The 18,822-nt window shown below is 38.9% G+C and overlaps 1 protein-coding gene across 2 annotated transcripts in view; it reads left to right on the top strand.

Moving 5' to 3' along the window:
* Positions 1–18,822, top strand: part of PDZRN3 (PDZ domain containing ring finger 3) — a 148,302-nt gene that overhangs the window by 119,683 nt on the left and 9,797 nt on the right. For both annotated transcript variants that reach the window (XM_076346662.1, XM_076346663.1), the window contains 2 exons: positions 9,906–10,156; positions 12,647–12,734. In XM_076346662.1, the coding sequence (XP_076202777.1) occupies positions 9,906–10,156; positions 12,647–12,734 (339 nt within the window). The remainder of the gene's footprint in view (positions 1–9,905; positions 10,157–12,646; positions 12,735–18,822) is intronic.

Below are 18,822 nucleotides of genomic sequence, written 5' to 3'. Positions count from 1 at the left end.
CATCTTTTCTTGGCAGCAACTTCAATAACCCTCTTCAGCACAGAGATCTTCAGAGCTATCCACAATTCCTCTTTCCCTGTCTTACATCACGGAGGCATTTGTGGAAGAAGGGAAGGGAGTGGGAGGATGGACTCAAAAACTACAAATGATGAGCAACACTGCAGAAACGGGAATGTCGTGAATTGGAGTGGTCTTAAACACGGTGTCTTGGAGATCAGTGTTCCGGTTTCAGCTGTGGTGTGCTCTCATGTGACCTCGGGTAGGTCACTAACTTGCTTTGTGTTTCATCTTCTCATCTGTGCAATACTCCTTTTGTCTTTTTGCTTGGAGCAGGCTCTCCAGAGGAGGCACTGTCTTTTGCTCTGCGTTTGCGTAGTCTGATATGCTACTAAAATAACATTCATATTATTTTAAGGCCTGATCTATACACCAACTTGTACTACTCTGATTTTAATTGAGGTATGGTTTCAAATATTACTAGACTGTCAACTATTTGGGCTGTAGGTGCTGGAAGGGCATAGCAGGGGAAAGCTCCCTCCGAGTATGTCTTACTCTTACACCATTCTCAAAGCACCCTCTGTGTGCCACTGTTGGAGAAAGCTGACTGGTCTACAGGGACTCTTGGCCTGATTCAGTACAAGAATTGGTTTCGTATGTTACTCCAATTCAGCTTAAATCCATGTAACGTTACACCCCCAACTAAACAGATTAATCTTTTTATGGTGTTTGCTATCATTGTGTATTATACTTGTGATCACATGATATAAATGAAACGTTATCAGTATGGCAGCTCCCCTATTGACTGCAATTACATTGTGCTAGAACGATAAAAGGAGAGACAACTCAGGACATCAGTGAGTTAGACACCTGCCTGCATATGGACCCCTTGTTACAGGAGTCTGTATTCTAAATGTAAATCTAGAAATACACAGCTTTTTAAAAAGTAAATTCTCATTCATTAAAAAAAAAAAAAGAACTTTTTTGTAATTTGCTGTGCTAGACAAGTACGTAGACATAGGCTTTGCCTCATAGGAAGAGCACATTTGAGAAGGGCAAGAGCATTTCGATGTAACTTCACAGCAGAAGCAGCCCAAGGTGCCACACTGGAGGCATAGTTCTCTACGTGAGCAAATCTAGAGAATGAGAGCAAGTGGGTAATTGCACTTGCTGAATTCTGGTCATTAGCAATTCATGATTATTTATGGCTGTCATTTGTACCTCACTCATAAGTATAATTGATTGGCTCCCTCTGGGTCATGCTACTGAAATGGCAGTCATTAAAAAGGAAGGGCCTGTAAACTTCTGTCTGTGTTTTCTGTGGACCAGGGTTATTAAGCCATGAACAAGAGATACACAAAAGATCACCTTTTTAATGCTGACAAAACATGAAAAAGTGTTTCTGCCCTGATATAAAGTCATTTAACGTGATGAAAGCATATTTAAGAAAAAAGGGCTCCAAGTAAACTTTGCTTATAGAGAAAGTGCAAGAGTCTCAGAAGCCCCAGCTTTACTCTAAACCTGTTTTCATTGAAGCAACTGATAAAATTCCCCTGTGGTTTTATTTTGAGTCGTGATACATAGGAGCGGAGCCTGAGAATCCCACCAAAAGCAGGCACGTTTTAGTATGCTATATACAGTACTGGTGCTGTATTGTTAATACGTAAATGTGCTAATTACTAGCAGAATAAAAATGCCTTTATTTCAAGGGTCTTTCTCCCAAGATTTTCCATTTGGAAGTTAACAGTTTAGAGAACAAATGTATTCTGTGCTCTTAAGTAAAGAATTTTTCTTTGGTCTTAGCTGTTTTGTCATGGATGGCTCACAAGGCAGAAGGGAAGTGCACACACATGGAAAGAGTCTATTACTAAACAATATAATTCTGGTGGTTTTTTTTTTTTTTTAAGGAGAGAGGCTGTCCATATGAGGGAAATAAAAGAAGGATTAGATGGAACTGCAAGAAGAATTAACTTAAATTTTGAACCTTCTTTCTCCAATTCCTGAGGAAAAGGGGGTTTAGAAAATAGGCTTTTTGCTGCTCTAGTTTCTATAAAAATCTTTAAAGTTCTGCTGCTTTTTCTTAATATGCAGACCTCTTAAGAACCTGCTAAAGAAGTGAATCAGACCATAAAGAGTGTTTTAAATGGAGCACAGACGTCTGTAGTCTAACAGAACTAGCATTTTTATAGTGCTCTTCCCAAGGATTTGCATGAATTTCTACAAAGAAAAGCTGCTTACTCATTCTTAAGCAAAAAAGTTTTTTCTCTGTGACATTTGTGAAGCATAGAAGAACCAACAAGCTGTACAATGCATACAAATGTTTACCATTCATGACATTAAACCCATATAAATCAGTCTAACTGGATGGATGGAAAAATAATTTCCTTTTACAGAAACCTTTCTAGTTTCTGAACACCCAAAAAAACAATGCTACACACTATTTAAGCAAAAATAAAGTACAAAATAATTATAACTACACACAGTAAACTCTTATGCGCAGGGATTTTCTGGCTTTCTCAACCTTTCAGTTAACTACTACTGCCAACGTCCAGAGTTACTTCATCTGTACTATTGCAAACGATGTTTGCACATGCTTGAATGCAAAATTCTTCACCTACATTCATTGAGTGTCCTGCCTCGTTCTCTTCTGCAAACCTCTTTCCAGCACGGCCCTGTCCTGTTGCCCTTGCATCGCCTCTCCAGGTCTGCAGGGCTCCCAGGGGCTGGTGTACGTGCCCCCCCCCCCCGCTTCTGACTGCAAGTGGGAAACTGGGAATCAGTTTGAGGAACATCTTTCGTGTGTAAATAAGCCAGGTGTGTAAATTCTGCTATCACAGGAAAAGAGAAAGAACAAGTACCGGGTTTTCCATAGGCAGCATATCAGAGGGAAAAGAAAATAAGAATTGGTGGTAACCAGGAGGAAATTTTGTCTATGTAAACAAGCAGCACATTTTGATATACCTGAAAGCTCCCAACTTATGTCTGCCATCAACAAAGTGGCAATTAGTTAGTCTTCTCTACCTACCCAGAAAAATAAAACATGTAAATAACTTACCTAGCTAAATAATTAAATGGCAGCTACTGATAAAATGACATTTATGTGATAGCACAACTGTGTACAGTCTTATCAAAATATCTTCCTCATACCTCAAACAAAAATAAGAACATGTTTTCTAGTAACAGAGTACAATTCTGTCATCTCAGTCATGGCTGCAACTCCTGTTGACTTGCTCAGGAGGTCCAGCCCTGTCCTCGCAGTGTGAAGGCTGGAGGGTTCCCAGCCTCCAGACCTCAGGAAGCTTTGGCCTGGAATTAGCATCTAAACAGTGGCAGTTGGCTCAGGAATTGCTGGAGGATACCACACCTCTCAGTAGAATAATTGTTAGAGTAGAAGCACGTATGTATGGTATAAATGTGAGAAAATCTGTCTTCACAAAAGGTATTTCACTGTGATACGTATCCAGAATTAATAGAGGAGGAAGGAGATTTCAACAGGAGGGATGCCAAACGCCTCGCACAGCTCTGACAGAGGAAGAAGCCGTTGTATATCTAATACCTTACACACTTGCAGCACCGTAAAATTATATGGAAAGCCATGTCTTAGCTAGGTAGTGCAAATTCTTCACAAGCCTAAAAAGACATGAGGTTTTTTTTCCTATTTTTCTCCCTTTTCTTCTTGTTGATTCGCCCATCACTGATTCATTCTTTCTCCTTCTCTAGTGGCCACGTGTACTGTAGCATCCTATACTCTAATATATATGCATCCAACTTTAGATGCTGCAGGTTCATAGAATGTTGCAGCTGACAAGCTACTTAATAAGTAGTTACCAAAGCAAGAACAATTTGAAAACAGTCTCAAGAATGCCCTTGGGTCTTACCAAGCCTACACTCAGCAAGATCCTACTGCCTGTTTTTACTCTTTTACTCCAAGGTAGCACTCAAACTTTTCCAGCCTTTTTCACAGCTCTTATAAGTTTGATCTTGAAGTATAGTCACATTTTATATCTCCTTTCACAGCTCCTAATTGTCATGAGCTGTTCTTCAGCAGTTTCACCTGATGTTTAGGGTTCAACAGTGAAGTTCATCTGTTGCTTCCTTTTTCAGCCAGATACAGCATAGATTGCCATCTTTTTTTTTTTTTTTTTTTTTTTTTTTTTCATTAATTCCTGTTTATTTTTCTCACCATTTACTTCTTGGAAATAGGAATTAATGAAAGCCCCATGATTGAAATGAGAGTTTAGGGCATCCTTTCCATTTATTTGTTTGGTGGGACCCTCCGTTTGGATTTGTATCATGCCCTCCCCTGTTATACCTTGTTGAATCATCTCTTTTTATGAATTACAAGTATACATCACGTTTTACCTTAATTGACCATGACAGCATTTTCCTTTTCCTTTCCATTATCAGAGTTTGGCCATGCCAATTGAATGCTGATGGCATTCTTGGCTTCGTAACATCTTGCTTTGCTCTTGTACTCATCTCTGTTTCGGTCAGAGCCTGAACTAAGGCATTGCAAAGGCAAAACTCCCCACTGACTTTAGTGAGCATCAAATCAAGCTCAAGCGACTATTTTATTTTCATTCCAAGTATTAAAAGAAAACTTCAGGAGACACCGACCTCCCAGACAGGATTATGCCACGTTTATCTATAGATTTCTTGCTGCCTTTACAATGTAGATTTTAGGTAGCGTGCTCTCTGCAGCCTACTTTTGTGCAAAAGAATGTAACATGCAGTATATACTATAAATACTATTCTATTTCATAATCATTACATAATTTATATTTTAAAAAAAAATCAAGCATCCCTTCCTTATTTACTGTATGGTCTTAATTCAGATTATTTATCTCTGTGTCTCACGCAGTTGCTAAGGCTACTATCTGGCTCCACCACAAATTTCATCAAGGTCCATTCAGTTCAGTTTAACTACATCCATGTCAGTCTAACTACAGCCTTCTCCATATTCAATATATTTCCAATGCAAAGAAGGTCCAAAAGCTAAGCATTTCAACATTTCAGACAAGTTAATTTATCCATCTTTTTTGCCATGAAAGATCCCATTGTCTCTGCCACATGGCATGTAAGGTTCTACAGAAATTATGCATATTTGTAGGTTTTGGCAGTCTTCTGAAGCATTCATATGCATGGAATTTTCTTTCTTCTGTGTTATTTCAGATGTAACTATTTATAAGGAAGAATTTTGCTGAGCACAATTCAGCAGTCCATAAAGTCTACTATTATAGAGCCACTTTTTTTTTTTTTTTTTTTTAAAACAAAGTGAAGTTGTACAGATATATTTATTGGCTTTTAAGCCCTGGGAATAATTGTTTGTCAATTGTGACAAATTTTCCAGATAGAAACTAAACATCTTAAACAATATCATCTATTTGCTGAAGTTTCGGAAGGACTCAATATGAGCCACAAGTACTAATTCCACACGGATACCAGAAATCAGGCCACTGAGGTCATCCCACTATGTTTTTCTTCTGCATCATTTTTGTGCTACTAAAAAAACCAATACCTGCTACTTTTTCTAGACAAAAAAGCAATTTAGCACTGTTATACACAAGCAGACTTGAGAATTACTAGTTTTCATTAGCCAAATACTGTCGCATTCCCATCCTCGTGTCCCTTCAACGGAAAATGATATTATTGATGTGTTGGGATGGGAAATAGTAAAAAGAAGTAAATACAAACTATTCGCTGCTCGATATTTACCACATAATGTGGCAGTTACCGCAGGTTTTTAAGGGCCCAGGTTCAGACAGTGTAATTTCCCTGCTGTAAATCACTTTAAAGCATATTTTTGCATAATTGCATATTTTTCCACCATTCCACATTCAGAATCTAAATGGTTAACAGTGATAGCTCTGTGCAACCCGTTAACACTTATTTTGTTAGCACAGTTCTGAACACATCTAATAGGGCAGCAGTCCACCACATTGGCCAAGACTGCCGATCCAAACAGAAACCTGCAGAGCTAAAAGGATTCCACCCAGGTTGAGTTCAGGAATCAGTCTCTTGTAAGAAATCCACAGACTGAACCTGGAACCATTCATCACGTGAACGGCTACTGTCCGGAGAATTGTTTGTCTAATATGATGTGGGTGCTGCCATATTTCATAGAATTATTAACTTCTAAAGACAAAATCCCTGACCATATTTTAGCAGTGCATTAAGAAACCCATAACAACAACAACGGTACCGTGAGTTATGCTTTCATTTCACTATAATCATTGCCATCTTATCAAACCCATGATATAAAATTGTATATACATCAAATACAAATCCCCTTTTAGAGTTATTTATTTACCATGCTCTGCAGAAACCTAGTATTCTGAAATGTCCCGAGTGGAGGTTGTTGAATACAAATACCCAGTGAAATGCTCAATTCTGACTTGGATCCAGCAATACAAGATGAAAGGTTCTAGCAGAGCAGCCCTGATGCCATTACTTACAGCACTTTTAATGTCCCTGCCCCCAGGTCTTCTCCAGCCCCTCTGTTGGGGCTACCCTTGTACCAAATGAAGCAGAGCAAGATGAGCACGTGCTCGTCAACCATCTGATTCACTGTCTGGTGTCTACAGTTAAGCCACTGATGAACGGGCATTTGTGAAAACCCGCGTGTAGCAGTTCTGCTGTGGCTGCTGCCGGAGAGGGAACTCGGCAGCGGCAGCCTCACAGCCTGCAGTAGGCAAGCCTACGGAATGCTGAGTCCCAACCAAAAGCCAAATGCCAGAAAGTCACAAAGCTTTTCTCCAGAAGGTCCCCTTTGCAGGAGGAGAGGTTTTGGGTTAAAGTTTAGCTGTCTCTTCTCCCAGATTCTAAGATCTGGTCTCACGTCCTTCTGCCTTGCTATGCAGCACTTTTTTCCTGCATTACCAGCTTGTAGAAAAACATAGTTGGGATACTACTTGGAAATAATTCCTGTAGTAACAATTTATGATACAGTCCAGCTACCGCCTGTTCCCTGCATGATATCAACCTGACTTTGAAGTTATGATTATTTGTATTAAAAAAAAAATATGAAAGCACAAAAGGGATGCCAGTGCACAGATCTGCAGAAATAAAATGTCCTAAGGAACCTAAAGTAAAATGCAGGCCTGTACTAAACTGTAACCCAAGTTCATTACAGTATTGGGGAATAAACTGGAAAGCTATCCTTTGCATGGTTTTACCACTTTTTAGCATAAAGATGTAGAAAGCAGCTCACATGAAGAGTTTCCTGCTCAAGAGTTATTCTGAGCACATTTCTGAAAACCATTAGACTCGCTGCAATTTAGATAGCTTGTTGGATTTAGTTGTACAAAAAAAAAAAATGAGGATGCGCACAGTAAAATGTGCAACATTTAATTTGCAGCAAATAATAAAACTCGAACCATAATCAGCATTTCCTTTTTCCAGAGAAAACATTACACTGAACTTAATTTTACAGCTGTACAAATTGTTTTAAAGTAATCTGCTCAATTGGGCGAGTTAATGATATTTAATTTGACCAGGCCAAACTTTACATGCTATGCATTACTGTGAGCAATTGTGGTCAATACAAGTGTTTGTGTAATGTAAATGTAATGCTAACACCTTCCATTCTCAGCTGGCTTCACAAAAAACCTGGTGTCATCGCCCCTCTAAGATAAACCAAAGATGACAGCGTAATAAGTGTTATGTGCACAAGGTAATTCAGCAGGAATTTAGCCTTTTCAATCGATTCTGCACTTGAGTTAACCCTCTTTATTATCACCCAGCTTTTTGCTGCGGGCAATACGTTAAGTATGGGCTAAATTCAGTTACTGTGCTGAGTAATGTTACCTGTTCAGTTGCCCCACTTACTTTAATGGGACTAAACATGGTATAGCACAGTGTGAACTAAGTGCTATCTGATATAAGCAGAGATATCAGAATCCAGATGTATATTTTAGAGTTTTCAATCATATTCAAGAAGCTAATGTGGCAGAGTCACCACATTCATATACATTTCAGACACGTACAAAAATGATTAAATGACAAAGTAGTAGCCACCACTAATACCTGAGGCTAGACACTATTGCATTTATGTCCAAATCAAGGCAATTCATTATTTTTATGCCTTAGAAAAAATATGCTACTCTTCCATACACTTTCATGCAGAAGGCAACAGTTTCCACTGTGCAACTCATACCTCTGATTACGGATGCAGTAATGCAGTTTATCAAGCGAATAGCTGTCTGATTGGAAAGAGTACAGTGTAAAACATCATTCATAAAGAAAATACATAAACAAAGTATGCTCCTTGGTGAGAAGGACTGCTGCGATAGAGGGTCCTCACTGTCAGTGCTAGTAGCATCTTCAAATCTCGAACTGCAGTTTATCTCTACATGTCAGCCAACACTTGCCCCACCAGTCCAAAGAACGTGATAACAATTATACAATAGCATGATACTTTAGGACTGTAATTTCATTATACAGCTTTCACTAACACATTGCTCTGGGCAGCTTCTCTTTAATTGTTTCTTTTCATCTGTATTAAAATTCCAACAGTTTGCAGGTTAAAAGAGGATAAAAACTTGCTGGAGTTACCAGTGGTTCCCACCATGTCTGTAACACAGTTCTTTGCATATGAGCCCACAGACCTTTTGGATTTGCAGTCGTCTCAATAAACAGGCCAAATTTCACAAGAAATCTCCATCTTGGGCTGGAAACAGCAGGAAGCGGGCACGTATTCAGTCTTTTCACCACAGTTGCCTTTTTTCAGTTCATCCCACACTGTTCATTGTGTTTAGCTCCCTTAAAATTACAATCCAGGCAGAGACACGCAGAAACATTAAAATTTCTCACAAACCAAAACTCAAAACGAGAATTATGGTTTTGCAGCTTCATAAAAATTCTGAGAAATACGACCTCATCTCTTTCACAGCCCCTGGGTAGACTTAGATACTTATGGAAGAATTCATTAGAAACCATGTGAGGAAGGAAACTAAGCATGAGTGAAACGCAAAGCCAGAGTGGGCTGGAAGTGCTCAAGACCTCTCTCTGGATCAGGAAGGACACCTCTGCTTGCCCAAGATTTGAAACTGTAAACCTTGTACTAAAATTGAATGCCTCATCTTGGTTTGGCTGCTGTGAACAGGAGCTTCACTACTCCTTTGAGAAAGGAGGGCTCTGTGTTCAAATTCTCTCCTCAGACCCCCACCTTCCATGGCCTGGCACGTCTAGTAATGGTAGTTCTCGGTGGGGTCTCTCAGTCACGTTTAGTAAAGGTGTTCTGTTATGTATAAGTATTCACTCAACCAGGAGATAAATGGTGGTGAGATCTAGGCATGGGAAATGACCAAGCTACACAGACAAAAAGTTATTTGGAAAAAAAGCCCATGATTGTTTTTTCCTTATTATTTCCATTCACTATCCCAGTATGATATCCATGCCCATCCCTAAAATGCAGTTTTTTATTGCAGTGGACTGGGTACCACCATTGTGTTTCATCTAAAAAATTGTTAATCAGACACAAATACATAGTTTTGTAATTTCAGATCTTGTCCCAGTAGTTCTGTTCAGCAAAAAGGTTAAAAGATTAAAAAACAAACAAACAAAAACTAGAGAAATTACAGGAGAATCAATAACTTGTTCTGTTTGAACAAGGGCTGAGGGATTTCTAATCTGCAAGAAACAAATGGGATGCTGGTTTGTAGTTCAGCTCAAAGAGCGAGCCCAGTAAAATCTAACTATCAAAATAAAAAGCAGAGCACAGGATTTGTAAAGTTACTGTCGTGAATGGGGAAAATGAGATGCATAACATTGCATAAATAGTTCCTAGTACTTGCTGTATATACCTTTAGATAGAAGCTGAGTCTTTTAAATTAACAGCCAAAACCAACAAAGATGTCCTCCACTTTCTGACTGTTTCTCTCATTGCTTTGCTTGCTTTCTTCCCGCAGGTCAATGGGAAGGATTTATCTAAAGCGACACACGAGCAGGCAGTGGAAGCATTCAAAACAGCCAAGGAGCCCATTGTGGTGCAGGTCCTGAGAAGAACTCCACGCACCAAGGTCTTCACTCCTCACGACTCTCAGCTGGTAGATGTGGGCACACAGACAGATATCACTTTTGAACACATCATGGCTCTAAGCAAGATGGGCTCACCTACTCCACCTGTCTCTGTGCTAGACCCATACCTCCTGCCTGAAGAGTAAGTAACAGTTTGTGAAGCCCTTGAAAATCCTTGCATTCCTTAATGTAGCGTTTTAGAAGTAGTTCACAAACTCATCTTTACTTGCTGGTGAACCTGTACTCCCAGAAGTGGCCAGGATTCATACACCATTAGCCATAACTCAAAACATTTTCATTTTTCTACACACTAGCAAGCCATTACTCACATGAGTAATGCCACTGAGTCACAACATGGCCTCATAAAGCTCATTTTTCGCTGGCATTTGATGGATAAAGTTATTGCTTCTTGTAATTCCTCTCACTGCCTCTTTGGGTTGCTTATGTTTTAACTTTGTTTTTTATGGCTGCCATAAATTGTGTAATGCTAAGAGCTGCTACATTCTGTTCCAGTGTATTAATTACTTTATTATAACCCTGCAGCAACGTTACTCAAATAAATTATTTTCTAGGACTAAAATTACTTACCAGTGCTGTCACGGATGTTTTAGAATCAAACTTTAATTATTGTTAATGGTAGTTTGATGCTTTTGTACTTACAAATAAAAATGACAATTATCTCCTGGCACACACACACCACGCCCTCACACGCTGTACAAGAGGAAAACGGCTCCCCAGGGAACCCATGCAAATTGCCTGTCATCTTGCCACACATCTCCACAAGGGAAAAAGTAATAGAAAGGATTCTGAACGTCTCAGTTGCTGTGTATGAGAGACTGTGATCTGGTCAATCCACAGCAATACCTGGTTTTGAGATGATCCTGTACACGGTGAGAGGCAGTGCTAGTGTGCACATGTCCTGGCTGTGCAGTACAGCTCTGGAAGGGGAACCCCACAAGAGAGCCTGAGCTGTGAACATCGGCACACAAACACACCCCGGCGCACCTCTCCGAACATCCCTGTCAGCGCTCCTGGGAAAGAGTTTGACTACAACAGGCACCTGATCCTGTACTGCTCCTAAGTGACTTTCACAGCACGTTAACATTCACACATTCAGCCAGGAACTGGACTTCTGTGTGCAATGTCTGCTCCTTTCACGACTCTCGGTGCTGATTGCTTGAAAGATGGTTCCATCAGCTATTACTGCACGGCCATGTATTCCCAGCCCATTGAAAATTCAAGCACAGCTGCATGTTTTAGTGGAAACGTTTGACAAAAGGCTAGCTTTGAGCTTGTTTGCGGTGAACAAGCAGCAGGGCTTAGAGCCCTGTGGAGAGGACACACTTATTCCTAGAGCACCTACACTGCGTACCCCCCAAACACAATTGCAAGAGAGATATCAATACCTGTGACTTCCCAACTGCAAAACCAAATACATGAGGAAAACGGCAAAGATTAATTTATAATGAACCATTTAGATTGCAACATGCCTGCATAATACCAGCTCAGTCCTATCAAGTAACTTCCTATTGCCCCTTAGTCGTTAGACATAGATTCCAACCGCTAGCGTCATCAGTGGCCTTACTTTGAGCTGTAGATGTTGGTCTTAACCACATAGCCTGCCTCACGGCTATCCCTACGTACAAGGGCAGCCAGTTAGCTATTCAAGTGTGCTGTCACCCAGCATGTGCAGAGTCATTTTTTCCTAATGCTTCCTGTAACTTCTCCAAATCCCATTCAAATTAATCCAGCCTGCGTATAACAACTTGGGTATCTCAGCCAATTAGCAGATGCTGTTACGTAAATAGCCTCACACTTAACAAAGAAACATGTCTGCAGTTAACAGAGAATTAAAGGGAGTTTACTTTCATTGCAGAAATAAAATTCCAGCATAGAAAAAAGCCATCACAAGAGCATTACACTGCTTACAACTTCCAAAGTATAGACAGTGAAACTGTCGGAGAGCTCAAGTTGTAAAAACCAGCATGCCAATAGTGAATGGCCATGTGAAGAGCGGTGTGTATTTAAATAGTATTTAAATCATTATGCACAGCCTGTTGCATTCAAATCAATCAATAGAATGCTGTTGATCCAAATAGTCGGGTGGCAAATTATTTTTATAATACTTAGCAATCTGATACAATTTTGGGTCTTTAAGGCAAAGTAAAAATACCAATCAGGCAAGAATGATTTTACTTGCATGTCTGCAAATAACCAGAGCTTATAAAGTAAATAATCTAGTATTCCCTCTCATCCTGAATCCTGGCAAATATCTGCCCACTTAGCTGTCACCTAGTACCCCTTACCCTACTTTGCCGCTATTCTCTCTGTGTATTTTTTCCCCAAGTCAGCTTTACAGTTGGAGAAAAATCATTAATAAATACTAAGACTCCTTACAAGTCTCTCATTCATCATCAGCTGCCAAATGTCTTAGATTCCTCTTATAATACATGTAATTTTTGTTTAATACATTTATTGGTGTAAATGGTATAGTCCATATAATTAACCACGTGCAACTTCTTGGTTTGTTCGTCCATCAATGTTCACAATGACTTGCTATAAGCTTGGAATGGATTAATATGCTAACTAGAGTACTGAGTGCTGTCCTAAAATACACCTTTTTTTTTTCCAGCCATCCATCAGTGCATGAATACTATGACCCAAATGACTACATGGGAGGAATTCATCAGGAAATGGACCGAGATGAGTTGGAATTAGAGGTACTTAGTCTGTCTTTAGTAACTATTTCATTTACTGAAAGTTTAACATGTGCATATCATGGTCTTTATATTGTATATAAAGTGAAAAGACATTTCAAAGCAGTTACTTGTAATAACATTGCTTGTTAGTTACTTTGCAGGTTGCAAACCTTACTGATACCTTTAACAGTGTATTTAACTCTGTGCCATGGACTGATGAGCCAGATCTTCAGCTAACAAATTAACATAAATAATGAAGTCATTGATTCCATTAATTAAATTCTGTATAACTATACTGATTTAGACTATCTGAAAATCTGAAAGACTTGGCAAGTTTGCTGAGTGGCAGGACCTGGTTCCATGTAGTCACAGTAAAAATGTATGAGTTTCCCTTAAATATTCCCCAGCTGAGAAACAGATGTTCTTGATCATATAATTTAGAAGTATTTTAAGTTTACAAGACAAGACCAGAATAGATATGCCACTATACTAAGCTGTTCCTCCCTTTTTCATTCCTGAAAAGTTACATATGTATACATATAAAATTATAGATAATAAAAGTTGAACCAGTCACAAAGGTATGCAAGTCCATTTTCCTGCCAAATCTTTAAAAATCACTTTTGGTTTCATTACTTGTATACCCCATCAGAAGTTCATCTTCAGTATTCTCATTCTTAATTTTAATAACCTGCTCCCAACCATTCCGATTACAGCACATAAATTGTGGGCCTTAGTTCTGCAAGACACTTAAGCAGTACTGACCCACTGAAGTGTTTTTAATTATTTGTAATAAATAGCAGTAAAATATCTCAATACTACTAAATACTGCCAGAGATGTCTGACCCAGCTAATCCATTCGAGATTATCAGTAGGTGAATAGTTTACTCTTAGCTTGCTTGCACTTCTGATTTCTTAGATCCTGGTCCTGCTAACGCTTATTTGTCCAAGCAGCAATGCTGACCTGTCTGTAGCTGTGTTTAAATCAGTGGTAGAATTATCAACAGCTTCAATGGGAGCAGAGTTCAGTCATTCTATGAGCACAAAATTGTTCCCATCTATAAAAGTGTTTGCAGGATCAAGGACTAAAACCCCATAAAAAATTTGCAAGCTGTTCTCAAATTCTGCAGATCTGGTAGTAATTCATCTCTGTATACAAACGCAATTCAAAGTCAGGATAAAATCAAAGTGCCAGTAAAACAAATGCTGTTTAGCAGACTTCAAGGCCTCGCTTTTCAAACAAGTGCCTTTTTTTTTTCTTAAATAAAAACAAATACAATATAGATTTCAGTCTTAAGGGAAAACATAGAACAAATTAGTATTTTCTGCCAGTGTCTTTTCAAAAATCTATCTTTTAGGAAATCTAATATTGTGGATAAATTATATTGCTTCCATTAGAAGGTCAACCAGTTGAGCTGAAAACAGTTTAAACACATGCACTTCAGTAGCCAGACGTTAATATGCCTTAAATCACAACATTAATAATTTTGACATTGATATAGTGCTTGATGGCAAAAGGTGATCAGCTCGGTAACACAGGGAGATGAACATTAGAAAAGTCTCTGTAGCCTAATAGTATTTCTTAAAAACCACTAAAGATTCTTGTTCAAATCGTAGAGACTATGATCAATGGTAAGGTCAAAGTGCTAACAGGGACTCAACTGGCTAGTTGCTTTTTTGTTTGCCTTTTGATAGATACGTTTTAAAAGACCACAAAGGCACTGTTTCATTGACTGCAGCGGGAATGTCTGAAGTAAGAAAGCCATCAAGTCAGCCTTCTGGGCTTCTATGTCCATAAAATGTGCTTTGAATTTAAATCTCAAGCTCCTCATCTAAACTTTTATGGTCTATAACTGACTGGTTAGTGATTTGTAACAAGTAAACAAGACAAAAAACAGTGAAATACCCAAGTTCACAACAAGCTTCTAATGTAAATATCCATAGGAAGGAATTTATGCTGGCAGTATTGCCAAGACGCCAAAATTGTGTTCTCAGTTTTATCTCTCAACATTTATCTTAAAATTGATGACTCAGAGGTAACTGCCATATATTCCCTACTACAAAAATAAATAAATACCATTTCTTTTCTTTTGAAGTTTACATGCCACAAGGAAAGAGGGACTAAATCCTGAACTACTATATTATTATAAATTAAAAGTACATACATTCTTCACAGAGGCCCAGCCAGAAGTCATTTCAGGTTCATAAAGGAAGAATAATGTCACTCCAGGATTCCCCAGCAGCGTTATGCATTAATATGTTGATTCAAACAAGTCTGTCCAACTGTCAGACACGCAGCCCAAGTGAGGGCTTTTTCAGTGTGTTAATTTTCTCAGATTACAAAGAAGAACATTCTACATGAAGAGGGCTTGTTCTCTCATATCTGACTTTCTGTCTTTACCCTTTTCTATATGCAACTTGTACGTAGGTCTCATTTTATTTCTGAGTAGAGAACAGAACTGAACTCAGCTGAATAGCTAGTTGAGACTAAGTATAGCTTGGAGATTAAAAATTACACGAAATGTTAGCTAACTGCTAAGAAATCTCCTTCTGATACTCTCACTCAATCTTGGACAGAAGCGAATTCTTCACTTCAAAAGACCGAAGAAGGACAACAGATTCATTCACATAGCTTTTTGCCATCCCAGCACACAGCTCGCAGAGTGTTCACGACACAAAACCACAACATCTGATCAGCAAATAATGAACACACTGAGCACCAAAATCCATGCTTCAAAATTTGAAATTAATACTTCAGTGCTTTTAGGAAACCATAAATAAAAGCTGAGTACCAGGGTTTCGAGCTCTCCCCTTTATTCTACTTTCCTACTTTGGTTGAGAGTTTTCTTCCATTTCTCCAATAACCTATTTGCAAGGGAGGGGAGGAGGCGAGAAGTAACTATTGGAACATGAGAATCAGTAGGCTTCATCGCAGGCGCTCTGCAATTTTTATTCCATCCTGGTTGTAAAGCATTTGAAAGCATCTTTTATGTGAATATATTTCTTCTCAGTGGAAAACTCCTGCTCTGCAGGGAGTTGCGCTGATCAGGAGCTTCTCAAGGCATTAGTATGTCTCTGAATACAAAAGACTTCAGCCCTAGCAGTCCTGCTCCAGCAGTGATTGAAAATGTAAAGGTTTAAAAAGCAGTACCTTCCCTTCAGCCTCACAACTGTACTTTCTAAAGACAAGTATTTGTATATTCTTTGTTTGGAACAAATCCAAATGTGGTAAAACATTTCAACTTGCTGACAAGCTAATACTGAAAGGTTGTCCGCCCTTAGCTCTCTGGAGGACTTCAACCTGGCCTTAACACCTCTTACTGCATGAGAAAGGTATTAATCGTGGACCACTGGCCATCTGCTTGGCAAAGAGCCTGGGCATCCTTCAAGTTACCCTAAACCCCTTTTCATCAGGGTGAACAGCACTTTTCTTCAGCCTTCCCCGGCACCACTGATGACTTAAGCTAGTCCAGTCTCTGTGGTCCATCAAAGAATTACCACCGTAGAGCTGGGCTGGCACAGAAACCTCCAGGTAGATTTTTACTTGTTCTCTAGGGCAAAGAATTTTGGAAAGAAAACCTGTTTTATAAAATTTTCTTCTCTGAAAAGGGGTGGGGTTTTTGCTTTTTACCTATGTTGAAAGCCACATTTATGTGAAAAGACAAATGTAAAGATCACCTTCTTTAGCTTCAAGACAGCAAGAACAAGATTTTTTTTTTTCCCCCTGCTGTACCAGGGTCAGTTGCCAAAAGGTAGTGAGGCAGCCTCACACAGTATAAAAGGAAATAGTTCTTTATATTTATTTCCCTGACATTCTTTTCTGGGTGAAAGCTATTAACGGAATAGCAAAATACTGGGCCCTGCTGGTCAGTTATGTCAGAAGTCAGCACAGAAAAAAAAAACCCACCGCTTTTTACAAAGAGGCACAAAAGGACAGAGTACTTATCATGCAAGCTTTGGGTAATGCTTTCTGAACATTTGAATTTTTTTTACCCATCGATGTCCTCTCATTTCAGATTTCTACTGCTCATTTCTGTCTTGTTAGAGAAAGGACGTTGATTTTTATAAATTTGCAGGCAGGTCATAATTTTAAATCAGCAGTACAATAATTCAATAATCTGTTGAAAATGAAGGATCTTCTGAGCTTATAGAGGTTAATTTACTATTATCACTTACTCCTAATTCATTATTATGAGCAGTGGCAGGTGTAATGTCATAGTGCATGTTCATTTCTTCATATCTTGCTACAAATGCCATATGAATTTTGGTAACTAGCTCTTTGAGCCCTCCTTGGCTCTACGTTTGATACGGAGCCAATAATCTTTCAGACGGTTCTCTTGTGCAGACTCTGTTTTGAAATAGCATACAAAAACTTCCCTTGAACATCTCTCAAAATGTCACTTTTACTTGATCTAAAGAAGCAGATTTTAGTTGTCTGTGTGTGTAAAAGTTGTATCTTAGATGAAATTTTTACATCATATTAACACAGCCTCGACATTACCACACTCTGTGCATACCACCATTGTCTGCTAACTAATTTCTGCAGATCTAGGCCAGGTGTTGAATACTTCAATGTCTCCCTTCTGCAGCATAGATGGCTGATACATTTCATATGATTTTATACAGAGTTCATGACAAGAGTATCCAAGCCCCAGTTGAGCACTAAATATTCTTTCATCTCAAGACCACGCAGTACACCAGACTAATCTGAAAGAGCACGCGTCTAGCAGGGTCTCTGGAAGCAGTCCAGCTGCTGCTGTGCACGCAGCGGCTGCCATCTGCAGCGGGAGCGCAGAACGCTGCGGGCTCGCAGGATCGGGCCCCTAGGCTCTCCAGAAGTGCAATGCTGAAGGCAGAGGAGTAAGAAACAGCAAGTGCGGTGGCATTGCAAGCACGTGAACTTACACCTTCAAAGTTCTCTAGGTACATATGAATTCCTAGAGTTTAATTAATTCCTGGTACAATTACACAAGCTACCATAATTACCTGTACTTGGAGGTACCAATTTTCTGTTCTTTTTTTTCCTTTACATGCATCTGTGCATTACACAGACTCTATTCTGAGCATGGGAAATAATCTTTGCTTTGAAGACTCTAGAGTTAGTTCTTCAACTCCAGCTGGAATTGCACACTTTTCTCTCTCAAATATTTCAAACCTTTATGATTATATTAAAACTTTATTGATGCAAAGACCCACCAGAAAGCAGCTGTTCCTATCTTTAAGTACACAAAATTATCATATTTGGGTAGCATCAAACCCACTTACTCTTTTCCTACGAAGGACTAGAGGGATTGTACCCAAGGGTAAGTCTGTCAACTAATTACTCATAAAAATTCAGATTCTAAACACCTGCTCTAAGAACTTTTTTTTGCTTTAGCCTTTTGGTGCTTTATTTGAGAGCGTGTTTTTAAACAATGTATATCTGTTTTCCTTTTAAAATATATAATGTTTAATTTACCAGATGATTTATTACCTTCTAGTATATCACAGGTGATTTCTTGGATGGTGCGTTTTAAATGTAAACCCATCCTTATTTTGTAATTATAATAATACACTTCATAGTTATATTACGTTGGAAAAACACCTATTGTTATTCAAAACATGCAGCAGGTAAGAATGAAACTAATAGCTTGCTCCCTCCTCTCCTTCCACTCCAAAAGGTGCTGGCAAGTGTTTATTGTTACATAGGACCTATTTAAATAATGGCCAAAATCACCATGCTTTTTTGTTTGTTTGTTTTGTGGGGATTTTTTTTAGCATTATATATATTTTTCATTTACCAGTATGACAAACAGTATGATAAGCTACAGCAGTAGTTTCTTGCCACTATTTCATTGCCACATTGTCAAATGAGTAAACTATATAAAAACTTTCCTCAAGACATGAAATCTTTTTGTTAAAGTATGCAGGAAATACGGGAATCATTCTAGGCCTGAATTACGCCCAATGCACAAATTCCCACCTCGTCCCCGGTTCACACCATGATTAAATGCAGAATAAACGCATTGCAGCGGCATCCCCAAGGATCAAATGAGAACAGAATCGAATCCACTTTGTCTCGTCTTTTCTTCTGAAGAATTTCCATCTCCTCTCTAGAAAGCCCCAAAAGCTT

This window comes from Aptenodytes patagonicus, chromosome 8 (genome assembly GCF_965638725.1).
Source record: "Aptenodytes patagonicus chromosome 8, bAptPat1.pri.cur, whole genome shotgun sequence".
In the NCBI taxonomy this organism is placed as follows: Eukaryota; Metazoa; Chordata; class Aves; order Sphenisciformes; family Spheniscidae; genus Aptenodytes; species Aptenodytes patagonicus.
The sequence above is the reverse complement of the archived record's forward strand: the minus strand, read 5'-3'. Positions and strand labels throughout refer to the sequence as shown.